At 36.6% G+C, this 19,809-nt stretch overlaps 4 protein-coding genes and 1 long non-coding RNA gene across 7 annotated transcripts; 2 read left to right on the forward strand and 3 right to left on the reverse strand.

Moving 5' to 3' along the window:
* LOC109715097 (glucan endo-1,3-beta-glucosidase 8-like) lies at positions 1,390-4,207 on the forward strand. The gene is made up of 2 exons (XM_020239905.1): positions 1,390-2,299; positions 2,883-4,207. The coding sequence occupies exons 1-2, from the start codon at positions 1,971-1,973 to the stop codon at positions 3,994-3,996; spliced, it is 1,443 nt and encodes a 480-aa protein (XP_020095494.1). The 5' UTR covers positions 1,390-1,970; the 3' UTR covers positions 3,997-4,207.
* LOC109715096 lies at positions 5,494-9,017 on the reverse strand. Of its 2 annotated transcripts, XM_020239902.1 has the most exons (4): positions 8,748-9,017; positions 8,197-8,480; positions 6,696-7,939; positions 5,494-6,336 (listed from the first exon to the last, which is right to left on the reverse strand). In XM_020239902.1, the coding sequence occupies exons 2-4, from the start codon at positions 8,216-8,218 to the stop codon at positions 5,815-5,817; spliced, it is 1,788 nt and encodes a 595-aa protein (XP_020095491.1). In that variant the 5' UTR covers positions 8,219-8,480; positions 8,748-9,017; the 3' UTR covers positions 5,494-5,814. The 2 variants fall into 2 exon arrangements, with proteins under 2 accessions (XP_020095491.1, XP_020095492.1); XM_020239903.1 differs by lacking the exon at positions 8,197-8,480.
* On the forward strand, positions 10,043-11,533 carry LOC109715100. The gene is made up of 2 exons (XR_002217508.1): positions 10,043-10,188; positions 11,209-11,533. It is a non-coding gene; the product is annotated as an uncharacterized LOC109715100 (long non-coding RNA).
* Positions 11,366-12,959, reverse strand: LOC109715099 (short-chain type dehydrogenase/reductase-like). Its single transcript, XM_020239908.1, is given in 3 exon segments — positions 11,366-11,890; positions 12,289-12,544; positions 12,546-12,959. Coding segments are annotated over 3 exon segments (783 nt in total). The 5' UTR covers positions 12,761-12,959; the 3' UTR covers positions 11,366-11,578.
* LOC109715098 (2-oxoisovalerate dehydrogenase subunit beta 1, mitochondrial) lies at positions 11,757-19,202 on the reverse strand. Of its 2 annotated transcripts, XM_020239907.1 has the most exons (14): positions 18,906-19,202; positions 18,063-18,174; positions 17,920-17,955; positions 17,691-17,750; positions 17,526-17,583; positions 17,347-17,444; positions 17,053-17,142; positions 16,658-16,726; positions 16,500-16,586; positions 15,579-15,674; positions 15,412-15,489; positions 14,436-14,522; positions 14,308-14,355; positions 11,757-11,890 (listed from the first exon to the last, which is right to left on the reverse strand). In XM_020239907.1, the coding sequence occupies exons 1-13, from the start codon at positions 19,067-19,069 to the stop codon at positions 14,320-14,322; spliced, it is 1,071 nt and encodes a 356-aa protein (XP_020095496.1). In that variant the 5' UTR covers positions 19,070-19,202; the 3' UTR covers positions 11,757-11,890; positions 14,308-14,319. The 2 variants fall into 2 exon arrangements, with proteins under 2 accessions (XP_020095496.1, XP_020095495.1); XM_020239906.1 differs by lacking the exon at positions 11,757-11,890 and having other exon boundaries at positions 14,181-14,355.

Below are 19,809 nucleotides of genomic sequence, written 5' to 3' on the forward strand. Positions count from 1 at the left end.
AAAATTTTAATATTAATATCTAATTATATTTTGAGTATTTAATCCTTAAAAAAAAATTTAATTTTGATATATTTACCCCTCGAAAGGAATCTTTAATTTAAATAATGTTAAAGGACTGAAACGAACCGTTTAAACATTCAGCAACTTAATTTTTTTAAAATTTAATATTAATATCTAATTTTAATTTAACTATTTAATTTTTAAAAAAGATTCTTTATTTAGATAATGTTAAAGGATAACTCTAAACCCTAAACTCTAAACAGGTCCAATTAAAATTTTTTGTAAAAGATTTTAGGTAAAAAAAAATCTCACATTATTGCATACAAAAACTAAATAATTCCAAACAATTTTCAAATTAACGTTAAATTACAAAAATACCCTTTTCCCGCGTCGCGTACCCCTTCGTGCAACGTGCACCGCCATTAAAATGTCGACAACGTGTATCAGATCATCTCCCAACCCCACAACCGAAGCTGCTCCACCCTAAATTACGAAAACACCCTTACAAAGTTTTTAATTATTATGAGGTAAAAGTGTTCAGAGAACCCCCTCAATTAAATCTATATTTGAAATGGCCTCCTCAAACTATATATATATATATATATATATTGAGAGATAGATAGCACGTTACCTGTTTCTTTTATTTCATTTATAAATAAACTTAGCTAAAAATGTGAATCAACTAGGATTCAAACTTGGGTCTCAGGTACCAACCACCAAGCCTTTTGCCACTTGGTCTAGGAACGGTCGGTTCCTCAAACTATATTGATCAAATTTTATTGACGTTTTCACCAAATTTAACATCCTTAATAATTTTTTAGAAAATAAAATTAGAACAAAATAATAAATGCGATAAAATTTTTAAGGTAAATTTCAAATACCATCCATGTGGTTTCGTGCTTTCTCACTTTAGTATCATATGGTTTAAAATGTATCACTTTGATACTCTGTGGTTTTATTTTTATATTTTCGTTATTTTTTTGTTAATTTTTTTGCTAAATTAATGATAAATTTAAAACTACAGGATACTAAAGTAAAAATTCGGTAAACAACAGAGTACTTTTTTTGTATATGATTTAACGAAAAGTTAACGAAGGTGCTGACGAAAAGAACAAAAATGAAATAATAAGGTACTAATATGATACACTTTAAACCACATGATAGTAAAATGAGAAAGTAGTGCGAAACAACATAGGTGGTATTTGAAATTTACTCAAATTTTTAGCTTAATTAAGTAAGAAAACTCCAATTTAAAACATAAATGTTGAGGGGGCTTGTTTCCTAAATAGTCTATAATTGAGGGGTCTCCGTACATTTTCACCTTTTCCTTATTAATACATGCTTTTTTTTCTCGGAGCCTTGTTATTAGATATTGAATTGAAAAAGTACTCTTTTTCATTTTAATCCTTTTTCCCCTCTCCGTATCATCTCTTTGGCCAATGCAAAGAGAAGGGGCAAGAAAAAAACTAAGAAGATTCTAAAGCTCTTCTCCTTTTTAATCTTTTTGCTATTTTATCCAATCTATTTATCCGCACATTTCTCCCCAGTTCAAAGCGTAGAGAAAAAAAAAAAATCCAATTTTGGGAACTTGGTATTGTGGCAAAGGTGCTGGTTTTGTGTTTTTTGGGCTTATTTTTGAGAGGCGCAAAAAAGGAGCAAACTTTTTTGAAAACCAAACACATTTTGATCTTGTTCTTGTCCAAGATCCAATTTTTATTATGTTTTTTGGTGTTTTGTTCTCTTCATCTTAGAGATAGAAACTGCAATAACTTGTTCTTATCCCTTACATTTGTTCAGATATATATATATTTATATGTGTATGTATTCAGAGGTCTAAGTTGATCCATCTATATATTCATCTTTGTGTCTACTTCTTCAAGAAGTGCTTCTCCATTTAGTTCTATTTTGATCTTATTGTTGTTTATTCCTCCTACATTTCCCCAAATTAAGCCCAATTAATCCATACATCAATGGAAATGCTCAGATTGCTTTTGTGGGGTTTCCTCATTGGCCTCATTTTGCCCCAAATTGAGGGGCTTGGGATGAATTGGGGGACAATGGCCACTCATCCATTGCCACCCAAAATAGTGGTTCAGGTGTTAAAGGACAATGGGATCAAGAGGGTGAAGCTGTTTGATGCTGATCCCTCCACCATGAGTGCCCTCGCGGGGAGCGGCATCGAGGTCATGGTCGCGATCCCTAACAACATGCTCGCCGCGATGAACGATTACAATGCCGCGAAGAAGTGGGTCGACCGGAACGTCTCTCGGTACAATTTCGACGGCGGAGTAACTGTTAAGTGAGTATGGTTATCTCTGTTTAGGTGCATTTACATTGTGCTTATGTTAAGAGTTATGTGTGCTTGTATTCGTCGGAACTAGTGTATCTACTATCTATTTAGATTTATCATTCGATGTATTCGTCAGAACTAGTAACTCCTACGACAAGTTCCCCTGTAATCTATTTGTCGTAGAAAATTGCGAACACAAATTCGGCTCACTTAGAATGATAACACTCTTGTAAATGACTTTGCGCCATAACTTGTCACATTATCTGATGTAGGACTATTAGGACCTGATCGTGTTAATTCGAGTATACTAGTGTATCTACTATCTATTTAGATTTATCGATCCATGTATTTGTCAGAACTAGTAAGTAACTCCTTCGACAAGTTCCCCCGTAATCTATTTGTTGTAGAAAACTGCGAATGCAAACTCGGCTCGCTTAGAATGATAATACTCTTGTAAATGAGTTGGTGCCATAACTCGTCACATTATCTGACGTAGGATTATTGGGACCTGATTGTGCTAATTTGAGTGATTATACGCCATCGCTACTTTGTAATTTTTCTCTCAGAATTCTACGTGAAATTCTTGTTGCAGATATGTAGCAGTAGGAAATGAGCCCTTCCTCTCGTCCTACAATGGCTCGTTCCTGAATGTTACATTCCCCGCCCTCAAGAACATTCAAAATGCCCTAAACGAGGCCGGGCTCGGCGACACCATAAAGGCCACAGTTCCCCTCAATGCCGACGTGTACAACTCGCCCCCGAGCAACCCGGTCCCCTCGGCAGGACGGTTCCGATCGGAGATCAGCGATCTGATGTCTGAGATCGTCCATTTCCTCAACCAAAGCAACGCACCCTTCACCGTCAACATCTACCCTTTTCTAAGCTTATACGCCAACGATAACTTCCCCCTCGACTATGCCTTCTTCGATGGCGCAAGCAATCCGGTAGTCGACAACGGAATCCAGTACACCAACGTGTTCGACGCCAATTTCGACACCTTAGTCTCGGCATTAAAGTCTGTCGGTTTGGAGAATTTACCGATCATGGTGGGAGAAGTTGGGTGGCCGACCGACGGGGACAAACACGCGAAGGCATCCTATGCGCAAAGATTCTACAATGGCCTATTAAAACGGCTAGCCGCGAATCAAGGGACGCCGCTCCGCCCGAACCAATACATAGAAGTCTATCTCTTCGGTCTTATTGACGAGGATGCTAAGAGTATAGCCCCGGGAAATTTTGAGCGCCACTGGGGTATTTTGAAGTACGACGGACAACCGAAGTACCCAATGGACCTCACGGGGCAAGGGCTTAACACGATGCTCGTGCCCGCAACGGGCGTGAAGTATCTTCCTCAAACTTGGTGTGTGTTCAACCCAGATGCTAAGGATCTGAGCAAACTGGGGGACAACATAAACTTTGCTTGCACATTTTCGGATTGCACGGCATTAGGTTATGGGTCTACCTGCAATGGGTTGGATGCTAATGGGAATTCCTCTTATGCATTCAATATGTACTTCCAAGTTCAGAACCAGAACGATGAGAGCTGCTACTTTAAAGGTCTAGCTATGACAACGACACAGAACCCCTCGACAGCCGATTGCAATTTCACCATCCAAATTGCGACTACTTCTGCTGCTTCAGTCCGCTTTATCGGGTCGTTCTTCGTCGTGATCGTATCAATGGTTTCTGCAATTCTCTTCCTCTAGTCGAAGCGGTTTTAGGATGTCGTAAAATTTCGGTTGATTTTGCTAGCCACTTGTATCTGAAAGTCTGATGCAGTGGTGCTGTATTATTCCTTAGAACTTAGCTGATTTGTAGCCATTGTTTTGTAGCCATTGTTTCGAGAAGTTGGTTTAAATATGTGGTGTGTATGTTTCTGTTTCTGTACATTTCAATCGAAAATTGTTGGAATCATTCTTTGATGATCAAAACTTTGCTCAGTAGTTTTTCTTCTGATTTCTCAGTTTGAAAGGCTTCTACTCCGAAGAGCTTTTCGGAACAGTAAAAAACTGGATTTGGATCATCAAAATTAGGAGCTTTTACTTGAAGCATTCCGTATTGCTTTTCGAACAGTTCAGAAAAGCTTTAGTTAGACCAAACAGGCTCTAGATTATCGAAGTTACATTGCAAATGCAAACATGTAATCATTTTTTTAAAATTTTTTTATTTTTTCTTTGCATGGACAATTGACTCAGCCAATCCAAATTCAAATTACACCAACATGGGGAAATGAGCTTCAAACCCTGCTCATTAAAGAAAAAATAATAATTGAATAATGACAAAAAAAAAAAAAGAGAGATAAATCCTGTCAAGTTGGAACATGGAGCTGAACATCCAGCCTGGTCAGGTTGTCATGGCTGACATCAATTAAAGCCCTGCTGCTCAGCTCAATTTGCACCTTCAAACAGATCAATTATTAATGTAAACTCCCCATTCAAATCGAACCAAATCGAACTGAATCTCTATTTTCATGCAAATTTTAAAAACTTAGTTCCTTATAATATATATTTACAGTTTGAAAGATTCAAATTTAAACATTGTTTCTTTTGTAAGGCTCTTTGTGACAGATCTGTTTATTAGATGTTTATGCAAGTAGTTGTGCATTACATGCATATAAAATAATCTGTTTAGTAGATAAATTATTTGAAACATGCTTAGGGTATACATAAAAGCTCCTCTATATCAAATAACAAAAAGAATTGAGCAATCCTTTTTCTTTTTTTTTTTTTGGTTCATTAAAAGTCTATGAACACACATTCTAGAAAGAATACAACAGTGCAACCACAGAACAAAAAAGAAGAAAAAGAAAAAAAGAAACTTATGAGATGTGTATCAGAGATTTGCACCTCTTCCCTAACATTGCTTTGAAATTTGAGTGTTATCAGACGGTAGAAAGGGGTGGCATCTCACTGAGTTTAATCTCTAGTACTAGTATTGTCTAAAAATATAATTTCCTATACAAATATTCCTCCTAAGATAATACTTAAATATACAGCATCACCGTCTCATTTTATAACAAAAGAGCATGCGTGGTGTATAAATGATAAACTACTCTGAAATAAGGCACAATGAATCCACTGCCAAAGGAATTAAAAGTTCACATACATTTAATCTCAATTAACATCATCGAAACTCAAATGTTACTGAGTCGCGGTTAAAGGCATTTGCCACAGCAAAAGAAATTATGAAGAAAATATATTCCAAACTGAACCATTTTGAATTTGATGGCACATTTCAACAGCATCCATACAAAATGATTTCGACAGCTTTCATATAGTTTTCAATCCTATGAAAGCCTACAAGGACAGTTGACAGAGACCTTCAATGTGTAGCTCAATTGGTTCTGATATACCTAATTTCACTCTTGTGGTGATGAACCCTCTCGGCGCTTATGCAAAGAAAAAACAGAAACATTGAAAAGAAAAAAGAGGAGGAATATAGATCTTCACCTATAGCATTCAATTACAACATGTACAACATGTACAAAAACAATGGTACACAACAAGCCGAAGGCTGAAACAGCACTATGTTGGAACAACATAGAGCACCTTATTGTCGCAGCTCCACCAAATCGACAAGATCATGGCACTGAACATCACAAAAAGGCAGAGGACCAAAATCAAAACAGCAAAAGCGCATCTACCACGCTTTGTGCTCGCAATTTGAATATTCTTCTTGCCTCGGCGACACACTTTGCACAAGTCTTTGCGAGCACTATCTGCTACTACATCGCCAACAGCGGCCGCAATCTCATCTGTCATGAGGGCAGCTTCTTGAATATGACACTGATCACTCAATTGCCTCGCCTTCCCAAAGGTCCTTCTTCCCCTCAAGTTGCAAGAGAAACTCTGAGAAAAATTATCATCACTACATGCCGTTTCTGAACTTCGTCGAACCCAACTTAAAGCTGGGCTTCCGACGATCCTGCTATGCTTTCCATCATGGATCCCGTAAACTGCTCCGGATGAATTTTTAAGATTCTGGAGACACTTGCTTGGACTTGAGCATATCTTTACATCGTAGGATGTACTAATTGGTCTCGGTCTCTGAAGTACGATTATAAAGAAGGTATCTCATTAGTTCACTTTTTATCTTGTTGAACAACGTTTACAGAGTCGGTGAACAACAAAATATGCAATGTTAATGCCAAGAATACTGCATTTTATTGGATTGGAAAACATCAATAATTGAAATGGTCAGTCCAAGAGGACTCGGAAAACAATTGATCCTGACCTTCCCACTAGAGCACGACATGTTCTTCTATAAGCATATTTGCAGCAAGGATTAAAAATGATATTATTAGGAATCAGTCTCACCCCTATGCATGCTCAAACTAAGGACATACTATCGACATGCTTTAATTCCAGAACATAAGTTAATAAGAGCTCAGTACTTACTAACATACCTGAAGGATTGGACTTGTGTCTTTGGTTGTTGCATATGGAATAAAACTTTCATGATCAGCTTTGCAGGATATCTCAGGGTGTACATTTTGTGTCTCAATTAGCTGTTCGTTCCAATAATTCTCTTCCTGAGGGGCCGATGAATTACAACTGCTGGGGCTGGTATGATGACGAAAGCCATCACTGCATCTCAAAGTAAAAGCACTGAAATTTTTATTCAGTGGTCTCGTGTCGGCCACACTAGTACACCAATTACTACAAGAAGATTGCTCAATCGATGACGGTGATTCAAGAATGCGGAAATAATCAAAAGAATCAACAGTTTGTGACCTGGAAGAAGAAACTTCAGTTGATCCACTAGCTATTACTTCAGCTACCTCTAATGTTTCAAAAGCCGCACGCCTGACCAATGGCACCTGATCATTCTGGAATTTTTTCATGGCACCAACGATATTACCAATTTCAGAAGATATGCTTCTTGAATCGATACTCACCATCAAAGTTTTGATCATTTGAATAGCCTGCAACTGCTTCTCTGAGCAACTCCCATTTGCAGCAGAAGTTAAAATTTGCAGTCCTGACTTCAGTAGGGATCGGCCGTAAGGCTCGACTATAAGAGGATTTCGTTTTGTCAGAGCCACAACCAAGCCCAGGTGAGAATTTGTCTGAGTATGCTTCTCCTCAAGAGCTCCTGCTACTTTCAGACAAGTCTCGTTCACCAGTTCTGCTGGAACGAATTGCCAATTATCAGACTCCACCAGGGTCTCAAGGCAAAAAGCCGCACACGAAGCAATGCTCTCTTGCGTGCCCAATAAGCAATCAGAAAGAGGCTTGGAAATGGAGGTGATAATCCTCTTCTTCTCATCGTCTGGGGCCAAAGGATCAATACCAAACCGTGCAATTGAAGAAACCGCTTTAGAGCAGGCGTGCTGAAGTGAGAAGGACCATCCGCTGGTTGCCATAATCCCCATAATTTCGGACATCATGGTATCAATATGAGGCACAATCTTACGGCCATGGGCTTGTGCAAGAAACTCTAATAGGGACACAGTACATTCTTTCGATGACAAGCCTAAATCCTTAGATTCAGAGACAAGGGCGAGAAAGCGAGGGAGGGTATCAATGTCGAGTTCTTTGATATAAGATCTCAAAGCTTCCATCTGTGTCTTGTGGCTCCTCGGGTCCTTCCTCATATTCTCCAATTCTTTAAAAAGCAAAAGCCGGAGATCTTCATCCATCATATGAACTAAAGGCATCAGAAAAAACAATTATTAGAGCTCTAATGATCGAACCAACCTAGGTGACATGAAATACTAAGATGAATATCAGCAAGTAAAGCTAGTAAGCTAAGTCAATGAATAAAAGATCCAAATTCTGGGAGTAAAGATTCATCAAGAATAGCTCCACATACGAGGTTTGCAACTCCCAATTATTCATGCTTTAACACATAAACATAAACAAGATGTCCTTGATATAGCGCTCGTGATTATTAGAAGAACATACAAATACAAAGAACACTGTCCATGTAATGGGACTCCTAACGGTGACCTTCGTCCTGCTAATGAGATCTGTTTGCTCGCTATCGCTCGACACTATCCTTGTGGAAGCATTTTTGTCACTATCCAATGATAATACCCTCAAAATATCAACTTTTTTGTCTTCTTTTGATACTTGGGAATTACTGCTTCGGAAATGCTATGTTTACTGTTGTTTACTTGCGCATAAACGAGAATGGAGCGCCCCGACGGTTGATTCGGGGTTGTGTGGGTTCCGCTCGATCCATTTCACTGATTCAATACACGTAAACGGGAGTAAGCATACCATTACTCTACTGTTGCTATCAAGAAACCTAAATTTTGCCACAAGAGTATAATCCTACAAAGTAGTAAGATTAATTCAAGCAATAGTTTCTGCAACAAGAAATTTCCAAATGCAAAAAAAAAAAAAACACAAACACAATTTGGTTTTTCAATTTTCGCATGGAATGTGCTTAGAACAAAGACTCTAAATTTTTGAATCAACAAAAAAAAAAAAAAAATCAACGGAAAAAATACCTAAATGGACAGATGAAGGAGCTCTCTTGAGCGCTTCTTCCGATTCGATTCTTCGAGCTAAATTGGGGGGAAGTAGAAGGAGAAAGTGCGGCGCGATTTGAATCAGAGAAAGAAGAGAGCGTTAATTTTCGATTCATACAAAAATGGGAAGTGGATTGTATTAGGGTTTTTGAGGGTTTTGAAGCGAGGGTTTGCGAGAGGCGCGAGAACGTACTAGAATGGGAAAATTGCTTGAAGAGCCCCTCATCTATGAGAAACGTTGAAAGTGCCCCTCCAATTTTATTGACAATATTTATGGTAAAACTATTTGGAGTATGCACCCAATTTTGGCCCCAGAACTTTATTTTATTCTATTTCTTTTTCGGAATCAGGTAATTTTTGCAGCAAAATTAAAAACTTAATCAAATTAATCAATAATCTTATGAAATTTAATAGTTTAATTATTTATTACAGATTAAACTGAAGTAAAGCTGTTAAATTTTAATAAAATTTTCAAGAATAAAATAGATCAATTGCAAAAAATTTAGACACCTCAATTTTCCCTTTTTTTGAAATTAAGTTTAATTTAAAAAATAAAAAATTATCAATTTTATTGATGATTTTATCAAATTTAATTACTCTTTTATTAATACTTGATAAAACGAAAACAAAGTAAACAATTAAAAATTGAGGGACCTCAATCAAAAAAAATAAAAAATAATGAATCTATTTCACAATAAACTATAATTAGAGGCCTTAATAAAAAAAAAATGAAAGTTATATTTCAAAATAGGGAAAACTTCAAAAACCCCTCATGTGGTTTCGTAGTTTTTCACTTTGCCCCCCTATAGTTTAAAATATATCAAATTGCCCTCCTGTGGTTTCGTTTTTATCTTTTCGGTAGCTTTTTCATTAATATTTCATTAAATTATATACAAAAAACTTCAGATACCCATATAGATTTATCAAATATTTACTTTATTACCCTTTAATTTTAACTTTATCACTGATTTAAGAAAAAAAATAATGAAATTGGTAAGAAAAAGAGAAAAAAGAAACCACATGGAGGCAAATTGATACATTTTTAAACCACAGAGGGCAATGTGAGAAACTACGAAACTACAGGGGGGTTTTTGAAGTTTTCCCAAATTAAATACCCTATAGTTGAGGGGTCTCTCATACTCTCATTACATTCTCTTTAAAAAAAAAAAAAAAAGCAAAAAGCCCATATGGGGCCCAAGGAGCCTAAAGCCCATTTACGAGTACACCATTGTATTTAGGGTTTTTCGCCTATAAAACAACACCTTCTCATGGTTCGTCTCTTCAATTAGACCCACGCTAGGGTTGCTCGCCGCAAACCCTAAACCCTAAAAATCTCTCGATCTCGCTCTCGCTCTCCCCCTCTTTCTCCCCTTCCGCCTCTTCGATCTCGATGATTCCGATGGTTCGTCCACCATCGCAGGTGGATTTCACCCAAATTTTCTCGATGTTTTTCATTTCCGCATCATCTAGGTGGATTTAACCCTAATTGTTTCGACTTGTTATCGATGATTTTCGTTTTTCGCTCGATCTCGGCCTAATATAGATCGGCCTAATATTGCAATTGTTCGCTGCTACTTCTAATCGCAGCGAGGAATCTATCGTTAGGCCATAGGATTTTTTCTACCTTTAGCTCCGATTATCCTTATTTTATTTTTGTTTTGAAAAAATTTCTAGGATTTTTCGGTGACAAGGTAGATACATTTCTCTCTCCAAAACTTTTAATTAACTCTTTTTGGGGCTAATTTGATGGATTTAATCGGCATGATGTTGGATGATGAAACAAATCAATCGGATTCCCATTGATTATTTTTAATATGAGATTAATAACCAGCTACTTCTGACTCGTCATGCTACTTTCTCCATCAAAATTAGGGCTTTTGATTCTTTATACAATTTTTGTTTTTTTGCTTTTTTCCCCCTAGAGGTTAAAAATGCATGGATCCTCAACTTATATATTTTTTTATTATTGAGACTTCCTCAACTCTCTATATTTTTTTTCTCAATTTTATCAAATTCAATTATCTTACTAGTTATTATTAATCATTAAATTACTAGATTTGGTGAAATCGTTAATGAATTTGAGAACATTTTTTACTTTTAGAGTCTGTCTATATGAGGGGATCTCCAAATATTCTTACATTTTTTTAAAAAAAAATAACTTTTTGTTTCTATTTTGTGATCTATATGGATTGATTTTGATTTGTTTTTTTTTTTTTTTTTTGAAATTTGGATGGCCTATGATGTGAGCTATAATATTTGCTACTCTTGATGGGTATGTATGTATTCACCCGTTTGATGATCGCAAACCACCAAGATCTCTGAGGCTTTGGTTTCTGATGTTTAGCATTTTTCTTTCTTTTTGAGCTCTAAAAGATCTGAATAAAATTACGTAAAAACGTAAAAATCACACTAATTTTGTTTGTTATTATTGATCCAGTAGATCTTCACAATCTCGAAGGAATCTCGAAGGCTTAGCTTGATTGAGGCCCATTTGATAAAGTCGGGATAAAAGTATATGCAGATAAATTTCTGCATTCTCTGATGAGATTATAAAAAATATATCGTAACTGACGCATCTATAATATTACATACAAAAATAAATAAAATATTTTAACCGATTCATCGCGATATATAAAATACGTACAAACATTTTTATCGCACAATATGTAATATTTCGGCGGTGGCAAACGAAATCTAACACACATGGAAATTTACTATACTATACACTGAAAAAAAAAAAAAAGCTTTGTAAGCAATGCATGGCACAGTAAATGGCCGTTACTAAACGTATCCACCATTGGCGGCCGTTACTAAACGTATCCACCATTGGCTCGGATGACCTGACCGTTGACCCAAGCTGCGTCGTCGGAGCAGAGAAACCCGACTACCGGACCGATATCAGTCGGCTCGCCAATACGGCCCATCGGGTTCGCTGCCGCCAGCCGCTGCACCGCCTCCTCGCTCTTCCCTGCATAAAACAGCTCCGTCGCCACCGGCCCCGGCGCCACGCAGTTCGCCGTGATCATCGTCCCCTTCAGCTCCTTGGCCATGATCCGGATCATCGTCTCCACCGCCGCCTTCGACGCCGTATACGCGGCGTACCCTGGACTCAGTGCCCCTACCTGCTCATTCATTATTCATTATTATACTATAGATGATTATAGCACAAACCGAACGCACTCTAAAAGGCATAACAAATATTTGGAAGTGTTTAATAAATTAGACTTTACCTAATATAATATTACAAATTATTGTATATAAGTCACTGACATCATTAACAGTCAATAAAATCCACACTTCTATAGCAAACAAAAGTAAGAGCCTCAACCGTTTTCTATTTACATGCTCTACTTTATCATCATCATCCTACGGTATGATTCGTAAGGTATATAACATCTTATTCATCTAATTATTCTATTTTGACGGCTAAGGCGGTGGAGTGAGGAGTACAACGAGAATGAGACTGGGGAATTGCAAAATTAAAATTTTTGTAGAAAATAGTCGATGACGTTATTAATACCAGGGAGGAAGAGATGGCGACGATCCTGCCGCCGCCGCCGCGGGCGAGGCGGCGCGCGGCCTCGCGGCAGCAGAGGAAGGCGCCGCGGGCGTTGACGGCGAAGATGGCGTCCCAGTCCCCGACCTCCGTCTCCGCCACCGTCGGATACGTGGAGTCGATCAACCCCGCGCACGCCACCAGCACGTGCGCGGGGCGCCCGAACGCGGCCTCCGCCCCGTCGAAGAGCGCCGCCACCGCCGCCGGGTCCGACACGTCCGAGGAGCTCGGCCTGGGCGGGGCTGGAGGAGTAGCCGAGGACGACGTCGGCGCCGAGCGACGCGAGGTGCGCCGCGATGGCGCGCCCGATCCCGCGCGACGCGCCCGTCACGATCGCCGTGCGCCCCGCCAGCGGGAGCGCCCGCGGCGGCGTCGTCGTCGTCGGCGTCGGCGCCGGCTCCGGCGCCGCGGCGTCGGCGGAGGAGGAGGAGGCCATGGAGGGTTCGCGAGGGGGGTTTAGGGATTTGGGAGGGCGACGACGAGTGTTGTTGACGATGAATCGAAACGGGGGTTTTTAGCTACTCGAGAGAGAAAAAGAAAGAGGGGTGGATATTTATCGGGGCGGAGAGGAGTAGATTTACGATTCTGCCCTTACCGTTTGGGCGTGTGCCAGTGTTAATTTTGGGTGATTTGAAGATGGGGGTAGTCTTTCTTTTTTAATTAATTAATTATTATAGTTTAGTTATTTATTTTAGGGAGCTTATTTACATGTGTGGTGGCGACTTTGCTTTGTAATCCAAACGCAAGGGGTGACATCATCGGTCATCATGTCAACGGTCTTCGGTGTTTATTATTATTATTTTTATTATTATTATTATTATTATATAGATATATTTTTTTTATAAAAAGGACAGATACATCTGGTGGGAAGTAATGATCTGCTATAGCACAGCTTTCAAATTCACAATCTATTCCATTAGGCATAATTTATATTATTAAAACTATTTAAAAATTAAATTATATAATTTTTTGATATTATTTAATTAGTAATTAAAAAATTACAGAATTGATAATTTTAATAATTAATGTGATGTATTTATGAAATTTATGGTATAAAATAATTTAAATCTGATGAAATTTTTATAAAAATTTATTTTACTGTTTAGAGTAAAATCAATACCTTTGATCTTAAAGTTAAATTTTTTATAATTATTTTTTATGAAATTTTTATTTTCAATCGTTTATTTTTAAACTATTCGTTTGATAGGTAAATAATATTGAAAAATTATAAAATTATCGATCGTCTCTAGCGCAAGTGGCCAAGGGCTTGGTAGTTGGTATTCGAGATCCCAAGTTCGAATTCTAGTTGATTCATATTTTCAGCTAAGTTTATTTCTAAATGAAATAAACGAAATGGATAGCATTGCCTATCTCTCTCTCAAAAAAAAAAAAAATTTACAGTGTTCTACAAAATCAGATACGACAAGTAATATTGCCAAAAAAAATTTTACCATTATCCAAACACATACATTATATTTAGTTATTATTTTAAATTTTATTATTTGAATATTACTATAATGAACAACTCGATTAACATTTCAAAGAGGACGCAAATTAGAAATTCTATTTATGTTCAACTCTTAATTTGAGAAAGATTACGGTACCCTCTTATTCTTTTCTCATACAAATATGTCTTCGAAAGTTTACTTTAATTGCCTTTTTTTTTTTTCCAACTTACAGATTTGTTTATATGGCTGTTACATTTGTGTGAATTAGTTTTATGCCTCATTATACTTTTCTTTTGTTCCTATTCCGTTACACCATCATTCATGTATAATATCACACCATATTCATATATATGAGTGCTTAGTGCAGTCCATTTTTAAAATTAAACAAAAAGATCATAACTCAATTGATACTAGTATTGAAATATGAGATAATATAACTGGTCGACAAATGTAATTTATTTTATATAAATAAATGTACAAACAGGGGTGCATTTGGAAACAATAATCTATATACTTCAAGAAAAACAAGCAGTACCTTGCTGTCCTATTAATAATTTACAGTTGCTCTTATAGCATCCAGGATCTGCAAGGTAGATTGTAACTTTGATTAGTGTTACATGTTTAAAAAGCTGGAGCGGATGCGAATCAATGGTAGCAGCTTACCTTGTTCTTTGTGGGCATATAAAAGGGCTCAAAAACAAGAGGAAACGGTGTGTCGAGGCCGCATATTCTGGCTACAGGAGCTTCCAGCTGCAAGAATCACAGTGAATTTTCTGATTAGAATTATATATAATGTATTCAAAGAAGGGGAACCAAAAGAAGAGCACAATCTCAGAGGCTTTATTTAACAATCTTTGTTCAACACCAATGATTTGTAACAAAAGCAACAAACTAATAAATCTTCTAAAGCATCTCTTTGTCAATGAATCACGCACCTTCTATTATCTTAGAACCATTCACATTTTGATACATATGAGGTTGATAGAAATGTTTTTTGTTGAAAAGGGCACATTAACTGCAAACAAGTTTATTTTCTATTTTAAAAGAATCTTGTACATTGTCTCAAACAAAGGTTTCTCAGTCCAAGTTTATAACAATTGTTTATTAGCAATTTGGCAGTTTCAATAGAATGACTATGACAATGAAAAGCAATAGTAAATGCATATCTGTCCTCAATCTTAAAAGCAGCAGGGAATTTGCTTTTTTTTTTTCCTTCAAAGAGCATTTCGAATTCTCTCAAACGTTTATATTCCATGGAATCCAAAACTACTCATGTTGTATTACTGGACTAGTATCTGCTTTGTTCAACCAATGATAACTTGTTTACCTACTATCAGATCATTGAAAAAGTCTAAAATGTGACAATCACATAAGGTGACTTGGTGTCTCCAACTAATCAAATTGCTTCCATGAGATTCACCCATCCCATCATGATTTAAAAAAATATTTTTATTGTACCTTTTTTCTCACAAAAAGAGATGTGATTGGCTGAATATAGATGATGTGCTATAGCTGCTACACTATAGACTTCCTCTAGGTCATTCTTCTCCTTGGTCATCCGAAGTGAGTAACATAAAACAATAAATGCAATTAATCTTGTAAAATTGCCTTTGTCTAACTACTAAATATAAAAGTTTACTCTCAGGAAGCAGCGTTCAATGATTGAAGCAGATATTTCAGCACCAAATCCTCCAGTCACTGGAGCTTCATGACTAACCTGCCAATCCATAGAACAAATTTAAATATGATGTTATATGCAAAATGCCATGGTAACTGAAAGAACTGAAAATAAGCCGCTGATCTTACAATAAGTCGTCCTGTCTTTTTAACAGAGGCTTCTACTGTTTCCTTATCCCACGGAATCAATGTTTTTAGGTCTATGAGTTCACATGAAATCCCCTCCTGCAATTTAATCTCATTAATTCACCTCAGAACTAACTCGTGGAGTACATAAAGTAATAAATGCTATAAAGTAGAACGCAAGATATAACGAGCGGAAATATAGTGCAGAAAGAAGATATTTAAGACCACTTGAATTGGGCGGAACCGATAACCATAGATATAAATATACCAACTAGAAATCACAATCAAAATTCTCGAATAAACAGCAGTATGCGAGCTTATACCTGGATAAAACCTACGAAACCAAATCGATGCTTAATCCAAGTTGTGAAATATTAATTAGATGTACTCTAAACATATTTTGTGATTCCATTAAGATGTAAATGTATCAATAATTTTACTTATCTTAGAGCATAAAAGGTCTATCGTTCAACTTGCAATTCCAACATATGCAAAATCTCAATCAAATTTGAGTAGGTCTCAACACAATAAAACTAAAAATGAATCAGCTTGCAAAGAACATGAGTAAACAAAATTGCAGCCCAACGGAGTGCAAGTTCCAGCACTTAAAAGAGTGAGATCTGAAGGTTCTGGCTATTACGTTGATAGGTGAAAGAATATGGGATGACATCTGAGGAACTAAAAGTAGTAGATACTGTAAATATTGGTTCATAAACTATGCAGAATAACGGCAGGTGATATTAAGCAATCTTTCTCTTATATGTGAATTTGTGGCATGAAAATTGCCTCTCAACATAGGGAAGAAAAGCTGCATGAACTTCTTTGTTCTTGGAATGTCCAGTAGTGGGAGCGACATGCATCAAAACAAGTGTACTCCATTTTTATATTTTTCAATAGATATCAGCCCAACCGTAGAGAGCCAACCTTTGCAGCCTCCTCACAGGCTTGTTCCAAAATTGAGAGCTGCGCCCCCCATCCAACAAGTGTTATGTCACTTCCTTTACGGATCACCTGGTGAGAGATGATATATAACTTAGGTTTCTCGGAAACCAAGTATCAAGTAATAAAAAGAAAATGCTTACCTCTGCCTCAGATAAAGGTAACATGTAATCCTCTTCAGGAACCTCTTCAACAGCCAATCGGTACAACCACTGAAGAAATAAAAACAACAAGTTTTACCGCAAGAGAATCTATAGATTGAGCATGGGCTTTTTCTGAAAGGGAATATGTTAACTCAGCATGCTGCTAACTTTCTTAATATAAATATTAGTAGCATGGCTAGCAGTTCTCTTACATTGGAACATAATACAGCAGGAAATACATTGAAGCGCATTAACTTTCTTATTATAAATATGCTGCTAATTAACCTTACTTTCTATTTACGCTTATGAAGTAATATTCTGTTATACATTATGCGAACAAAATGATAAATTTCTGCTCATGAGATATAAGTGGAAATCATAGAGGATATATCTACCTTTGGTTCGAAGAAAATGACTGGATTTGGATCTCGAATGCTGGCCAATAACAACCCCTTGGCTTGGCGAGGACTTCGTGGAATCACCACCTATAAAAATAGTTTAAAGACTAAGAAGAGAAAAATAAAAATCAACTTTATTCTTTCTTGGTCACACAAGGCGCTAATTGAGGTACATCTCTGTAGCCATACGGATGGTTTCTTTTTAACTGGACAATGCATCTCAGGTTATGAAAGAGAATCACAAGGTATAACAGTTCAAGCAGATAATATGTAGAAGAAAAGGAGCGCAACCTTAAGGCCAGGAACATGACAAAAGAAAGATTCCGGTGACTGCGAATGATAATGACCGCCATGCCCAACAGCTCCATAAGGAGATCTGATTGTTAATCCTGGTAGAAGAATAATTCATCTATCAAATGTCCTTTAATAGAGCTCCCAGTCAAGTTAAGCATGTTGTTTTAAACCCCTACCTCCACAATTAAACTGATTCCCGCTTCGGTATCTGAATTTAGCTGCTTCATTGACAATCTACAATGAAATGTGTTTTAATTTACAGCATAATTCAAAGTGCTTATAAATGGAAGTGATGAAAAAGAAAAATGAGGTGGCAACATTTCATATCACAAAAATCATGCCTGATCAAAAGCAGGATAAATATAATCGGCAAACTGAATTTCTGCAATAGCTCGATTATCCTGCACAAACAAGGACAGAGAGAAATGAAAACGCTTAGAATTATATAAACATAACAACAAAGCATAAGACTATGTAACCATTAATATGATAGTAGTAAAGGAATATAAAAAGTATACAAGGCTAAATCGGACATTGATACATATTAGGATCAGGGTCCTTGATACTCACCATAGCAGCTAGGCCTATCGCAAATCCAGCAATACCCTGGAATCAAAGATTGGTAAGGAAAAGAATGTGACGAGAAAAAAAAAAAAACAATGATAAAACAAAAAAATAGCCCATTAGATTGCAGAACTGAAATGAATGTACACCTGTTCACATAATGGCGTGTTGAAAACTCTATCTCTACCAAATCTATCAGCCAATCCTGTAGTGCAACGAAAGACGCCACCGAAGCTCACATCCTCCCCAAATACATAAGCACTGCACAAAATCCCATATTCCTAAATGGTTAACGAAGAATTGACGGAACTAATATTTCCTAAATTTTCATCTTTCATTCCTATTTGGCCCTGCATCTCTGTTTCAATTTCAGCTGTAGTCGCCTTAGAAAAGATTTTGACAAGCAGAAAAGTTTGAAGCTCGCGATGTGGTGGGAAGTACAAATGAAATTATGAACCTCGAGTCCAAAAGCTCAAATTTTGGTGCTTCTGCTAATAGATAAAATCTGTTGGAGGATTTTTTCTTTTTTTTTTTTTAGTTCATCCTTCCTGCAGGATGTAGTACTATTGGATGAAGTATCATCTGAATAAATAGTGTTTCTGTTGATTATCCCTTAACTCGATTCTTTCTAAAGTAGAGTAAAATCACAAAGCCGGAGCTTCTGCTTTAGGCCACAAAACCTCATTTCTAATTTCCACTACAGTAGAAGCACTACATTTACTTTTGCTGTACCAAAAAGGACTACTACGAAAAGCAGAATCAGAAGCTGAGCCAAACATGCACATCGTATCACTCGCCACAACTAAAATTAAACCTAGACCTAATATAACTACTCCGTAGCATTTCATACCGAAAATTCGCACCCCGATTCGATCACCAAGGCTTCTGATCCTTAAATTTTGCGAGAATTATCACTAAATATCAAACTATAATTACAAATTCACAGCAAAACCAAATGAGATCGGAGGAAAACAAATGATTTAGGGTTTCACCGAGGATCGGTCTCGAGAGCGATGTGAAGGGCTTGGTTGATCGCGGTGAAGAGATTCACAAGGTTCTTCCCCTCCCGCGGAAGCTTCTCGGCCTCTCCAGAAGTGGAGAAACTCCTCTTCCCGATCGAAACCCTCCTCCCAAGAACCCTAAAAATCGTCGACATCTCGTAATAAAAATTAAAATTAAAATTAAAATTTAAAAAAAAAAATCGATCTGAGTTCTCCCAAATTAGAGAGTAACGTTGCGTTTGCTTCTTCTTTTATACTGCCGCGTAGGACGGATGAGCACTGAAGAAGTTTTAAAGGATGGATAAGGAATTATAATAATAATATAAAATAATATAAAATAAATAGAGAGGGGAAAAAAAACGTGTGTGCCACGTGGTGTACTTCGCTGGACCGGGTGTTGCAAATGTTTATTTCAACAAAAAGAAAAAAAAATTAGCCATTATGTAAAAAGCCATCTAAACTTGTAGTTTAATAATCATAATAATTTTTAAATTTTAGTAAGTAATTTAATTGACTTTTTTTTTTAAAAAAATATTAATTATGCAGCTATTTTAATTAATGAAAATTAAAGATAGATTCACTATATTCTTCTAGTTTTAAACTTAGTAATTAAAATTAGAAGAAAAAAAATCAAGAAACTATTAAGAAGAAGAAACTATCGTGCTATTTAAAAATGTTAGAGAATTTAATTGTCAAAATTTAAATTTTATATTCCTGTTTATTGAAAAAAAAACTGAAGTTTCAAGGGTATTTGTATATTTTTTTCTTACAACAAAATAAAATGTTTATTTTTCTGGTTATTTTTAGATAAAAACATATCAAACCTCTACATACTATGAACCTTTTGAAGTTAATTATTACGTTTTTCAAAATTTTAATTCTGTTATTTAATCTT

Source organism: Ananas comosus, linkage group 9 (assembly GCF_001540865.1).
Source record: "Ananas comosus cultivar F153 linkage group 9, ASM154086v1, whole genome shotgun sequence".
NCBI lineage: Eukaryota > Viridiplantae > Streptophyta > Magnoliopsida > Poales > Bromeliaceae > Ananas > Ananas comosus.

Coding starts and splice junctions, on each gene's coding strand:
- LOC109715098 (XM_020239907.1), bottom strand. CDS start 19,069: ATGTCGACGATTTTTAGGGTTCTTGGGAGGAGGGTTTCGATCGGGAAG. Junction 18,175..18,905: donor GCTCTCGAGACCGATCCTCG/GTGAAACCCTAA, acceptor GATTTTGTGCAG/TGCTTATGTATTTGGGGAGG. Junction 16,727..17,052: donor TCATTTTCTTCGAACCAAAG/GTAGATATATCC, acceptor TTATTTCTTCAG/TGGTTGTACCGATTGGCTGT.
- LOC109715096 (XM_020239902.1), bottom strand. CDS start 8,218: ATGGACAGTGTTCTTTGTATTT. Junction 7,940..8,196: donor GGACAGTGTTCTTTGTATTT/GTATGTTCTTCT, acceptor TGATGCCTTTAG/TTCATATGATGGATGAAGAT. Junction 6,337..6,695: donor ACACAAGTCCAATCCTTCAG/GTATGTTAGTAA, acceptor ATCGTACTTCAG/AGACCGAGACCAATTAGTAC.
- LOC109715097 (XM_020239905.1), top strand. CDS start 1,971: ATGGAAATGCTCAGATTGCTTTTGTGGGGTTTCCTCATTGGCCTCATT. Junction 2,300..2,882: donor GACGGCGGAGTAACTGTTAA/GTGAGTATGGTT, acceptor TTCTTGTTGCAG/ATATGTAGCAGTAGGAAATG.